The following is a 12,907-nucleotide window of genomic DNA, read 5'->3' as shown; positions in this document are numbered from 1 at the left end:
ATCCACTTCCTCATCAGCTTTGCTAAAAGCTAGATGTGGTGAAGGACTTTTTTTAGAAACTTTGGCTTCATCTTCCAGCAGAGGAAGATTTGAAGGGGGCAAACTCAAAAAGATAAAAAAGCGAATTCATTTCCCTCCACTTGATATTTGTTTATCATTGTTTGCATCTATTCCCAATTACCTTGTTGTAGTTAGAGTGCCCTGCACCAGCGTGGTCTTAAAGGTCATAACTGGAAAACACAAAGTAATAAATTTATAGGTGGACTTCCACTTTTAACAGTCCAACATAATAGTTAAAGCTTCTCCTCTGTCTGCAATAAAGGTGGATGGAAAAGAAAGAAGGAGAAGTAAAATGCTTGGCTACAATCTCATCTCCATACAACTGGCCAATCACTCTTTACAGTCACTTTGTTTGTTTACTACTATAAATTGATGCATGCTCAGTAATCCTGCTTTCTTGACACTCTTCGGTGTACCCTTTTAAATAGTCTTAATAATTTTTTTCTAGGACTGAAAAGTGTCAGTTACATGATTTACATTTTAAAATAATCTTTACTTATCGTATACTCGGTCTTGGGGCAGCCCTTCAGTTCACCACTGAATGTAACACCACTGTAATAATAATTATTGTCATAGTCCATGTGTGCAAATTCAGCAGTGGCTTTAGCACGGAGAGAAAGACAAAGTACATACTATGGAGAGAGTAGAGATGATTTATTGCAGTGACATATAAAGACATGGAAAGTGAAAAGCAGTGAAAACTAAAAACCAGAATAACTAAAGGTGTTTCAGGGTCACCTAATCCAGACCTAAATACAACTCAGCTCCTCTGGCCACTGCAGGTCTATGAGTTTCCACTGACCCATGTTAAGGATTTGAGAGGAGGATTAGGCACTACCTGCACAGATTGTCTCAGCAGCATTGAACTTTATCGCAGCAAGAACAAGCTGAAAACTTCCCTTCACCTTGTGTTTTGGAAGAATTCACGGTCACCCTGCCAAGCAAGTGATGCTATACAGGGACTCCAGCAACAACAAAGTCTCTGCAGCAGTCATTGAGGTCAGAACCAGCTAAAAGTGGAAGACATGGGGCAGTCAACCAGGTTGAATTGTGGTTGCAGCACAAGCAAGTTTATGGGAAAAGTGGCATCAGGATGAGCAGGGTTTGGAAGCTTTCCAAGGTCTGGAAGCCTGGAAGATGAATTGGACACAAGCCAGGGGCCTCATCATCACAGGCTGGCTGAGGGTGTCTGATGTCTTGATGACTCTGTCCAAGTTACATCAGAAGATATATGTTATGTAACCAGAAATAGTCTGGTTGAAAACTGAAAGTTTTATCCTTTTGATAACAATGGAGAGTGTGTCATTTCTGGATTTAACCTTAACCTAACTGAGTAAACAGGAATAGAGGGAAATATGATCTCTCTTTTCTAGTCCATGTTAGTACACTTGCTACAGCAAGAAAAAGAAACTGATTGAAAATCCAAGGCTTTTCAGGGAGTTTCTAGAATATTCAAATAATACAGAATTATGACAGTGTGGTCTAGAAGTGATTCATGGATGAACTAGGTTGAACTAGTATCATTCTGAGATTGAATGTTTCTAATTTTATTGATATGGCAGAGATGAAAGAAAACAGTTAGTTAGAAAGCAAAACTTTAAAGGATGTCCTGGGCAAAAATGACTCCAGGTTTTCTCACAGTGTAACTTTGAAGCCAAGGCAATCTCATCCACAAGAAGTACTGTATATGGCTAAATTCTCATTTTCAATATTTGGCTAAATCATTTTTCCAATCATATAATTAACCTTAACCCAGCAAGAAAAGCCATTATCACATAAAAATATGCATACACATACACATACACAAACTAACAGCCCATCAAATGATTTCCAGACTTACAGCAACAGATGTCACTTTACTAAAATTCTCATCAAAATAAATACACATTTTAAATGAATTCAAAGAAAATGAAAGTACAATATAGAGGAGTACCAGTCAAAATTCCAATGACCAAAATAATCATTGAGGTCAGACTGGGTTCGACCCAATGTGTACATATCAGCTTTCGGTACAACATGTTAAAAAAAAACAACAACTTACAGTTTAAAAAAATATATATATTTTAAAATAATATATCATATTAATCTAGTTGGTACATTTTAACTTTAACTGTAAAAAGCAATTAATAAATATAACAAACTTGCAACCAGTTTGAACTTTAGAAGCTTAAACAGACTTGTTTTGTAATAATGCTTTAAAAGTCAGTATTTTCTACAGTGGGTAATTTTAAATTTGATGATGCATAATAGATAACTAAACATAACTACATTATCAGTGTGGATCAGACTCCACGTTTACATCTTTGGATTACTTTGTAACATGCCAGTATGAACTCTCACCAGCCTACATTGCATCAATGACTGTTCTGTCTTCTTTGGTTTGAATACATGGAAACTACAGGTGTGAAAACAGACGGTGCATAATGATTTCAAAATGTTTAACTTTGTTTTTAAACTAGCAATTTATTTATTGAGAGGGTTTTTCTTCTACCCATCATCATCTTCAGAACTGTTCCACATTATAAACATAACCCCTAAAAACAGAGTGACTGCTGAGACATAAAAAATCAAGAAAGCCCTGTTAATGATTTTAACCACTCTGGTCCAATAGCCTGACTTCATTTCTTCCTTCCTGTTACTGCTGAGTCGATTCATTGGTTTCTCAGTTGCCCCTGGTTCATCTGAAACTTTTTCCACAGCAAAGGACACGTCCGTCAGTTTACTTCTGCTCCCCTGAAAGCGGTTTTGGAGAAAGATAATTAACATTAGCAGTGCATATTTGCAGATGTTTTTTTCCCCACTCCATTTGGAACAAAAGAGATCATTCCAGATATACAAAAATGTTAAGAATAATCTCTTCCATGCAAACACAATGTCTGTTAAGATTTTTTTACACTTAAAAAAAATAATAATTTAAAAATCCTTTAAAAGTGTAATATAATCCTCACCTCTTTGATCACCGATTGCATTTCTTCAGCAGGTGCATCACAGACAGATGCACAGTGACTATCTGGAAAAAACATATTAGGCATAAAGATAAAGGCAACACAATTTAAATTTATATAAATAATTAGTTGTACAATGAACCATTATTAATGTGTCTTTGAGTATATAAACCATAACTATACATCCAAAATATACCTGAAATTTCAAGGTTTCTGTGTGGATTGGATTTGTCACCACAGTTCACATCTGTGCTTTGGTCTCTACTAGTCTCGTTATCTTGAGCTGCAGAGTCTTTCTCAATCAGATGCATCACCAAAATTGTCTCCAGGAGGCTGAGCAGCATCAGAGCAAATATCCCAGTGCAGTAGACAGCTGAGGAGAGCAGGCTGTGTCATTAATGTGGATATACAGTCATTGTAAAAAGAAAGTACATGGTTTCTTCTAAGGTTTTACATACAGAGGGTAATAAAATGTAATGTGGTTCTTACCAGGTGCTAAAATTAGGTAAATGGTTCAGATGAACAATAATGCATGACATGTTGCACTACGTTGCAAAGTAAGGTAAATACCCTACAATATTACAGAGGACACCCGAACAATCAGATAACTCCGTATGAGCAAGCACTTGGTGACAGTGGGAAGGAAAAATGTATTTTGTAACAGGAGGAAACCAGGGAGGGGCAGTCATCTGCCACGACTGATTGAGGGTAAATACAGACAAGAAGCAATTGCTGCTGCCCATCAGTCTGGGAAAAAACTTTTTAAAGTCCAACTTTCTAAAGTAAGAAATGTTAGTTACAATTGGAAACATTTAAGATAATTGCCAGTGTTGCCAGGAGTGGATGTCCCAATTCATCTCGAGGTCAGACAATGTAGCGCTCAGAGAAACTGCCAAAACACCCAAGAATTACATCTCAGACTCAGTCACAGGCCTCAGTTAGCATGAGTTCATGGGAGTACAGTCAGAAAAAGACCAAACAAGCTTAGAATGGTTGCCAAGCGAAAGCCTGTTGCATCTAAAGAAACCGCAAGACTTCTGGAACACCGTCCTTGGGCCAGTATAATCATAGTGGAGATACTAAACATAATGCACAGCACTACATTTGGAAAATGAACAAACAGAGCATGTTAGTGTCAACTGTCAAACACAGTTGAGGAATGATGATTCAGGCTTGTTTTGCAGCCACAGGACCAAGGCACCTTGTAGTCCTTGAGTCCACCATGAATTCCTCTGTATACCAAAGTATTATAGAGTCAAATATGAGATTATCTGTTTGACAGTTTGATCTTGTCTGAAACTGAATGATAACAGGACAATGATCCCAAGCATTTCTACAACAGAATGGGTGAAAAAGAATCAGTGCTACAATGTTCCAGTCAAAAACCTCAACCTGATTGAAATGCTGTGGCAAGACCTTAGGAGAACTATGCATAAATTAATTAACTAAAGCAATGATGTAAGTAAATCAGCCAGAATTCCACCAAAATGATGTGAGAGACTGATAAAGTCAGAGAGAAAACGATTACTTTAAGTTCTGGCTGCTAAAGGGGGGACTACAAGCTACTGGCTTAGTTTCCTAGTTGAGCAGATAAATAATGACAGTGAAATATGTCATGTGTTGCTGTTCATCTGGGGTTCTATTAACTTAATTTTACTAACTGGTCAGGACCAGATGATCTTCTGATATGTAAATCCTTATAATTAACTGTGGCATGAATATACAACTGCTGTAACTATGTGCAGTTAAATACATTTCTTTACCTATAAGTGGAACCTTGTTTGAAGAACAGGGCAGAATGTCATTGAGGATAAGCTGCATCACTGTAACAGCCAGCAGGACGGTGACTTTGAAGCTGAGCTTCTCACCCCCAGTATCTGAGATGAGGAATGATGCCAAGTCCAGACACAAGAAGAAGAGGACTGGCAGAATGAAATTCACAATGTACAGGATAGACCTCCTCTTCATGGTAATCTGTGAAATTATGTTCAATTGGTTAATCAGATATATTGGTTATCCTCTTATATTTTTGACTGTAACATGTTTACCCTGTATAAACTAGCTCTTTGTGGATTAAGGTTTTACCATGACCAGACTAAGAGTAGTGAATGTTAAGATTACCAGAAGGGGAAATTTAACAAAATTGTGCATATTAAACGATATACTATAGTGTCTAAATGTTTAAAATAACTACTGAGAAGCAGGTTTTTTTCAATCTGAACCGAATTATTCAATTACATCAAAAAAGCAGTTTTTCCATATTTATCTAGGGATAATTAATCAGTTATTCATGACAAAGAAACACCTCCATTTGTACTGGATAGTCTATATTTTGTGGACTTGAAAACTACATTCAACCACATCTTAAAGTTTCTTGTGGGGAAGCTGTTGATTTACTTGTTGGTCTTTGTTCTTATCTTCGTTTACGTTAACTAGCTCTGGTGACTGATATAAGAAGATTTTGGGTACGTGTGGGGAAATGAGCTTCATATGAAGGGTTACTAGGCTCAGCCTTACAGACAGACTAACAGACTGACTAACAACTTGCTCCTCAATGGAGCAAGTTGGGGTGATTTGGGAATCCGAACAGGGTGTTTGATTGATGCCTCCTAGGTGAGGTTTGTTGGGTAGAGCCTACTTGGAGGGGTCCAGGCGGAGCCTCATGACATGCTGAAGAGATCTCTCAGCTGTCCTGGGAACATCCTTTAGTGTTTCGCTGATTTCTAGTCTTTAGCTTTTGTTTCTGTGCCTTCCTTGTGTCCTCTGCGTTACTTCTAGTCATCCTTGTTTCTATGTTCGTGTATTTCCTCTTTCCTATTTCCTCATTACCCTCTGTGTGTATACATGGTCTATGTTGTCTTTTGTTCCTCCTCCTCTGTGTATCTCCCTCTGCATTTCCTCTGCATTTTGTCTGCTATTCTTCCCTCCGTGTTTCCACGTTTCAGGTTTTTCTAGTTCTATATTTCAGGTTTTGTGTTTGAAGTTTCATATTTAGCTTTTCCAGTTTAGGTTTTTCTTAGTTTATCTCAGCTCCCCGTGGCCTTTTGTTTTGCAGTGTTTTGTGCAGCCGACAATAAAGACTTGCTTTAAAAAAAAAAAAATCCACCTCCATCTCTGCTTGTCTGCGCTTTGGTCCACACCTCATTCTCTCCACATGATCTGCCCTCACAAATCGTGATAGATATAAGGTGATTATAATTGTATATTGATGCATACAAAAATAAGGTCAGCAAGTAGGGTTAAGATGTGAACCTGTGGTTTTTGCTACAAGACAAATCTATCAAGAAAATATAGAAGAATGTGTAAATAAACAGAAAAGGATGGTGTAAAATTCTTAAACAGATGAAGAAGAGCCTACATACCAAATGCACTGGTTTTTAGTTGGAACTATGAGATGTATTTGAGCTAATTCTTCTGTGTAAAACAGACCCAGTTTCCATTGATGTGTCTCTGCTTGAAAAAATACTTACAGTATAAACAACAGAAGTTTGGTTGAAGTTCAAGCGGTTGGTTTTGTTGGTGACTATCATGTTGATGAACAGCCACTCGTACTGTGTGTGCATCACTTCCCGAGACAACCGTGTGATCAAAGTGTTGTTTTCCTGGTAGTGTAACTGTATATCTTCATCTGAAATGAATATAAAAATAACTGTGACCAACTCAAACATGAAGAAATATGTTGTATATAATGTATATTGTACCTATATGATATCTGATGGTGTGAGTTCACCTAAACAAAACATGTTATGGACTCACCAGTGTGCAGGATAGACTTGAACGAAAGGTTGCAGCTCTGAATATCGAAGGGAAATTTGTAAACATGCATTTTGCAGGTGCTTAGCACAACCTGGTCATTTCTGAATTCAACCCAGCCAGCTGAGCTAATGCTGAGATAGGGACTCGGAGTAGCTTTGTCCTTCTCTGTCCTGTAAGAAAGCAAATATGGGACAAGTGAGATCACTTGTAGTTTACCATTTTACAGACCATAAAAAACAAGTAACATTGTGGTGTGAGATGCAGTTTACAATGTAAAGCTCCAGGAGGCAAATCTAAAGATGTAATAAAAAACCCAACAAACACAAACTAGATCAATAGAACAATACACAATTTTTTTTCTGGTTGCCAGGGTGTCACTGACTGGTACTTAGATCTGGATAAGGAGTTGTGAGTTAATCACTTTAAACTATAGGCTAAATGAATTGCCGAAAGAGGTGTCAGGGTAACATATACCATTTTGAAAAGTTGTTATTTTTGTCAGTTTGCACGTACATCATGCAAGTAGGCCAAAGAACAGGCTTAAGCATATCTACATAAGACACAAGCTATTAGTTTGGACCAAATAAATATTTCAAATAATAGTTTTTATACAATCTGGTATTGTCCATATTCTAGATTCAGTATGCACCTTAATGAATAAATGGATAGGCTTTTTTGAGTTTGGAGCAGTAGTGTATTATTTTATGTTTTATACAAGTGAATCAATAATGTTTTAGCTTTGTTGACATTTTTAAAAATAAATGAATGTTCTCTCATTACTGCATGTGGATCTGTCAGTGTGAGTGCATGTGCAAATATATTACACTTACATCTCTTCAATTGTTATGTCTGGTATCCACAAATATCCGGTAGGGACAGTTATGTATTTCAGTCCACAGAACTGATATGGGTCCCACCAAATGTACTCATTTTTCCATTTCTACCCATGAAGATGTACCAGATATATAAGAGGAGAAATACAGAAAGAGGGCAAATAGACACGTTTTCAAATAAATAATTTGAATTTCCACATTTCAGTAAAATATTGTGTATTTTAAAAGAAGAGAATACTGACCAAAGAAACCCAAATGTAAGAAATTAAAGTCTGGTCAATTTCCCTCTGTCAGCAAAGAAGTCACAAGTCAAGCTTAATAAAATACAATATACATACAAATATAAGTTATTGCTTATGAAAATACTTTTCTTTTAATTGTACCGCAGTGGTCCCAAATACAATACAACATGTATGCAAAGCTTTCCGGCTGCCCATTTAACTGTTAAATGGCTGCATGGAAAATACACACACGACATTTATTTTTAATAAATGTCATTTGTCAAATTAATACGTTAATTAAAGAAAAAAAATCATTAAAAAAAAACTCTAAAGAAGTACAACTTACCATATCTAAGATGGCATAGATTTTCATTTCAAGCACTACTGTCAAAGGGTGAGTGTGGTGTCTAACTGGCCGGCTCATGGTGTACTTATTATTGTCTTTAGTCAAGTTCAGGTGGTTTGCAACAGCCAGGAAAATGCAAAGTTCATCAATTTCTACTTTTTTATCTGAAATGAGATTAGATTTTGTATTAGTGAGGCAATGAGAGGAATGCATAAAAAAAAAAAAAAAGGAAACTTGAACACACTCAATTATGCTTTTCAATAAGAACTGCAGTGTCCTGGTGATTATCCAGGCTTTAAAATTGATATATGTTCTCTTCAGATCTGCTGAACATACGTCGTATTAAACATGACAAACACAGTAATCTCTGTGGGTAGATATTGACTGCTTCAGAAACCTTTTATCAATCTATTAAAAGCACTGACTCACAAATGAAAGCCGATATCCTGATTCTTGTGGCCACTAAAAGGCTTGGGTTGCAGGATGTGTCTCATCAGTTCTCTAATTCCATTATTTGAAATATAAAGATCTATACAGACATTCAGAAAGGGTTCATTAATAATCTATTTCTTATTAATGTTAAAATTAATATCAGGAACTCCATACTATACACAACAAAACCCTGGCATAATAATTAAATTGCGTTAAATTGCGCTGAACAAAAGTCTTGTTTCATGGCCTCACCATATTCCCCCCACAGCTACTGTCAGAGCTGCCCCCCGTCCGCCTGCTATTAGTACCATCTTACAGCTGCAGCTTCTTACAGCTGCTTCAGCAATGGAATTGTGAACATTGGACAATCACAGACGATGTCTCTGTTGGATTGGGATCAAAGTGTTGTGAGTCTTGGAGTCTTGTGACCCTCATAATAAGTTTGGAGTCTCCTGCATCCTTCCCCACCTGATCCAACTGAACACCAGGTGGTGACTGTTTGACAGCTCAGCTTGTCTCTCTAACCAAGTCCAAGAAATGTGGTTGCTGGACTGATGACATTATTACTAAATCAATCAGCAACCTGTGAACTTAGGAACACCCTTATGCTCAAACATGTTTAGTCCATAGACTAAGTTGATCTGATAGGTTAGTCCTAATAGGGTAACCTCATATTCATAGATGGACTAACTATGGTTTAGTTAGTCCATAAGGTAAATATGGACTAGTCCAGTGTTTCCTACACTTTTGGAGCCATGGCACATATTTCACATTAGAAAAATCACACGGCACCCCACCAAACAAAAATGTTACAAAAAGCATATTGATAATTTTTCCACGTGCACCAGGTATAGTGGAATTGTCTTGGCTTGTCCCCAGTATATCTTTTTTGCTTTCTTCAAACCACTACCCATGCTAGGACCTTCATCTGGGTCGGAATTATCTCCAGGACCCAGGTCAGACTGACTACTTTTTCTTTTCAAATATTTATCTATTGATATTACGCGCTGTCATCTCACTCACAGGATGACTATTATGTAATTTCTACCTTGTCTTTTTCCGTTTTACTGTAAGTTGGCAACCCATTTAATTGGAGCAAGACGTTATACTGCCCTCTAGAGGAAGATAATATAATTGTTCTGCCCGTTACTCATGCCGGTCGCTTAGAGTACCAATCAGGCGAAACCAGATAATCTTCCACAGCAAACCTGATCATTTCTCTTGGCACACCTCTGTACCGCGGCACAGTGGTTGGGAAACATTGGACTAGTCTATGGACCAACTATGGTTAGTCCATAGAGTAAGTTAGTCTTCTTGGTTAGTCCTCTGACTAACTTTGGTTATTCCATAACCCCTGGGGGAAACCCCAACATACTGGCAGCAAACAAACATACCTCTCACCAAGGGCGACTCCACATTGGAAACATAAACTAGACAGCTCCAGATTGCTCCCAGAGCCGAAGTTGTGTACTGAGGTGAGCCTGACTATATCTAGTCACCGTCTCTCAACCTTTTCGTTAGGTCAGGCTCCTTTCTCACAAGAGTGCTGATGTTTCATGTTCCAGGAACTAACAACAAGCAAGTGCCCTGCACTGCCACTGAACACTTATTGCACCTGACCTATATGGTGCCTCCTGCGGGTGATCAGCCTACAAGAGAAAAATATAAATGCACACATCTATAACTTCTGTGAACTCAAAGTTAGTTTTACTTACCTCTGGTCATGGTCTCATTGGGCATCAGTTGAGCATCATCTTGTAGCTCTAAAGTGGAGGTATTTCCACCTGAAAGAAAATAGTACCCCTGTTTTTTTTTAACAACTACTGTGTTGCAGTATATATTATGTCATCTTTTAACACTATTTATTTTAAATTTCCACAGATAATCTTCACAAGAGGTATGGGCTATTAAATGTTAAAAAAAAAATCACCTCAAGATTTACCCTCTTAATGTTCCCGCAGTGTTTTTTGCATGCCTGAGCTGGATCCAGACTGGAATAGCAACATGAGCCTGCCCTCCAGTGGGCATACCAGTTACACGATGAATGGTAGAAATTTGGTGTTATGTGGATCTATTTGTATTCAGCAGTGGTGAGCTGACTTTTGTTTATTTATTTATTTATTTATTTATTTAAAAGTTAGTTAATCTGACCTCTGCTCATAGCTTGGTTCTGAAACAACTCAGCCGTAGAAGAGCTAGACTCTATTCCACTCAGCATTTCCTCTCTCCTATTATCTCCTATTTCTATTATAAAGCTTCTGTACTAATCACTGTTTGACCATAAGGCTGTTGCTAAAGCTCACTTGGCACCCAAAACCGTCAGACAAAGACTGAAGTTTAGTTTTACATTGCACCATCGGATGTGCAGCTGGATGTACTGGAGACTCAAGTAAAGAGAACAGTTCAGCTGTCAGCTAACTGGTGGTAAGTAAAAAATGCTGGATAGGCCCGACATGCCTAAATGTGCAAAGGATATACACAAAAGGGCTCACAAAAAAACAAGAAGGTACAAATGGGGGAAAACATGCAAGAATGTAACAAAATACATACTTTTGGCTAGGTTTCAAACAATATGAGACCTGGCAACATCGATAAATCCTTGCTTGGCTTCCCTGAGTCTCACTTCTGGTTTCCAATTACTGCAAAGATTAACTCTAAATGTTCCTCTGTACCAACCCAAGTGTTCTGTCCAGCCTGCACCGTCCCAGCTCATCTCCAGTCACAGATTCTCCTGTTTTCTTTTTGTGATAATAAAGACTGAAATAACATGTTTTGTGATCTCCTTCTCAGTTTCTGGGTTCTTCAACCATGGCCAGGTTGTTTTTAATTAGTTTTAATTTTTTCCACAATGTTTTTTGTGTTTTATAATTGTTTGAGAAAAGTAGGAAGATTATTTGGACAGTAGGTTTTATATATGAGTTTCATATCAAGCAGATTAAGCAGGAGAGCTTCTATTCAAACTAAATAAATGTTTCTATGGAGAAAAAAAGAAAAGAATAAAACTTTCTTGGTAAAGCTGAGTATCTAAATGTTACCACCTCATCATTATGTTGTCCCGATCCTCCTAATAACCAATTAAAATTGTGTTAAAGAATGAAGCTCACAACACAACAGATTTAGTAAATTGAAGCATTTAATTAACGGTTGTCAGCTGGTAGCTACTAGATGCTAACATAAGCCATTGTCTTACACTGAAAAAGATTTTACTGGTCAAAGCAAAAACAGTGTTTCTTAATTGAATTAAATGATAAGCTGCATGCATTGTACAGAAATAGTGAAACTTACCTTTGAGGATGAGGAGAAAGAAGAGAGATATAATCATCATAGCTGTGAGAGATCAATGAGCCCTGTCATGCTCTATGTGCTGTCTGGAGAGGCTTCCTGTTCTGCTAATGTCACTGCCACATACTGGAAAGGGGGGAGGGCAAATGTAATCACCAACTGTGTGCCTACCACATCCATCCTTAGAGAGTAATCACCATCAACAGTCAAAACAGCAGCAACTGCCAACTTTTGCTGTTACAAAGTCAGTGAACAGTACTGCCTGTAGCAAACACTGAAACATTTTTTTTTACATTTTAAAGATAAAAAATTAAAAAAAAGTGTAACTGAGACCCAGCAGAGCCGTTGTTGTAGCTTCTTTCATGACAAACCACCCATGTCTTGTGAGCCACAGTGTTTTTTAGCCTCCCTGTACTCCAAACAGGTACAGAGGATGGCTTTAACAATCCTTAAATATGGTCCCCATCCTCTAAGGGGTGAATTTCAGCTTCTTTCCACAGGACGGAGGTTTCTTTTTCCAAGCTGCAGGACAAAGCGTTATAAAAACAGCTTTGTCCCTGTTGCTGTCACTGAATTAAATAAGAACTGCTTTTGTTTTTGATTCAAAACGTTTAAATTACTATATATGTTCTACAGTGAGGTTTATATTTTTCTTTTAGGTATGTGTGTTTTTGAAGGGATGCCAAATGCTATCATTTTTCTGTAAAGCAAATTTACCTTGCCTATGGGTATAAATACAGTTACCTTGAAACACACAAACACAAATTGACTGGTTCTTTAGCACGTTTCTACTCATAGAGCTTAATGCACTTTTTTATACAACTCGCCTCATTCATCCTTTCATATAAGCACTTTTTTAAAAATGCTTTTCATATGTAAGTGATTTCTATCTTGTCCAAGGATGTTTGGCATGCAGACTGGAGCAGACAGGGGTCAAACCACCATCTTTCCAACTAGTAGGTGATCTGCTCTACATCCTGAGCCACAGCAACCCCAACATACTCACAATCACACATAAAAAGAACACAGCAA

General features: G+C 37.5%; 1 protein-coding gene across 2 annotated transcripts; it reads right to left on the bottom strand.

Moving 5' to 3' along the window:
• Nucleotides 1–1,575: 1,575 nt before the first annotated feature.
• Nucleotides 1,576–12,023, bottom strand: LOC147323638 (5-hydroxytryptamine receptor 3A-like). Of its 2 annotated transcripts, XM_086304806.1 has the most exons (12): nt 11,879–11,946; nt 10,309–10,377; nt 9,988–10,242; nt 8,162–8,325; nt 7,837–7,881; nt 7,592–7,701; nt 6,762–6,931; nt 6,476–6,633; nt 4,769–4,979; nt 3,202–3,378; nt 3,009–3,070; nt 1,576–2,793 (listed from the first exon to the last, which is right to left on the bottom strand). In XM_086304806.1, exons 4-12 carry the CDS (start codon nt 8,237–8,239, stop codon nt 2,548–2,550), a joined length of 1,257 nt encoding a protein of 418 aa, XP_086160932.1. In that variant the 5' UTR covers nt 8,240–8,325; nt 9,988–10,242; nt 10,309–10,377; nt 11,879–11,946; the 3' UTR covers nt 1,576–2,547. The 2 variants fall into 2 exon arrangements, with proteins under 2 accessions (XP_086160932.1, XP_086160931.1); XM_086304805.1 differs by lacking the exon at nt 9,988–10,242 and having other exon boundaries at nt 11,879–12,023.
• Between the last annotated feature and the right edge of the window lie 884 nt (nt 12,024–12,907).

This window comes from Aulonocara sp. 'chitande type north' Nkhata Bay, linkage group LG8, assembly GCF_057382095.1.
Source record: "Aulonocara sp. 'chitande type north' Nkhata Bay isolate Kocher_YH1m ecotype deep benthic linkage group LG8, A_spYH_male_GT1.1, whole genome shotgun sequence".
NCBI lineage: Eukaryota > Metazoa > Chordata > Actinopteri > Cichliformes > Cichlidae > Aulonocara > Aulonocara sp. 'chitande type north' Nkhata Bay.
The sequence above is the reverse complement of the archived record's forward strand: the minus strand, read 5'-3'. Positions and strand labels throughout refer to the sequence as shown.

Bases quoted from the DNA above. Each gene is read 5' to 3' on its own strand.
- LOC147323638 (XM_086304805.1), bottom strand. From the start codon at position 11,918: ATGATGATTATATCTCTCTTCTTTCTCCTCATCCTCAAAG. The intron at 6,634-6,761 runs GTGAGTCCATAA...TATTCATTTCAG, and splicing joins CAAGTCTATCCTGCACACTG to ATGAAGATATACAGTTACAC. The intron at 3,071-3,201 runs GTATATTTTGGA...TGTTTTTTCCAG, and splicing joins CAGAAACCTTGAAATTTCAG to ATAGTCACTGTGCATCTGTC.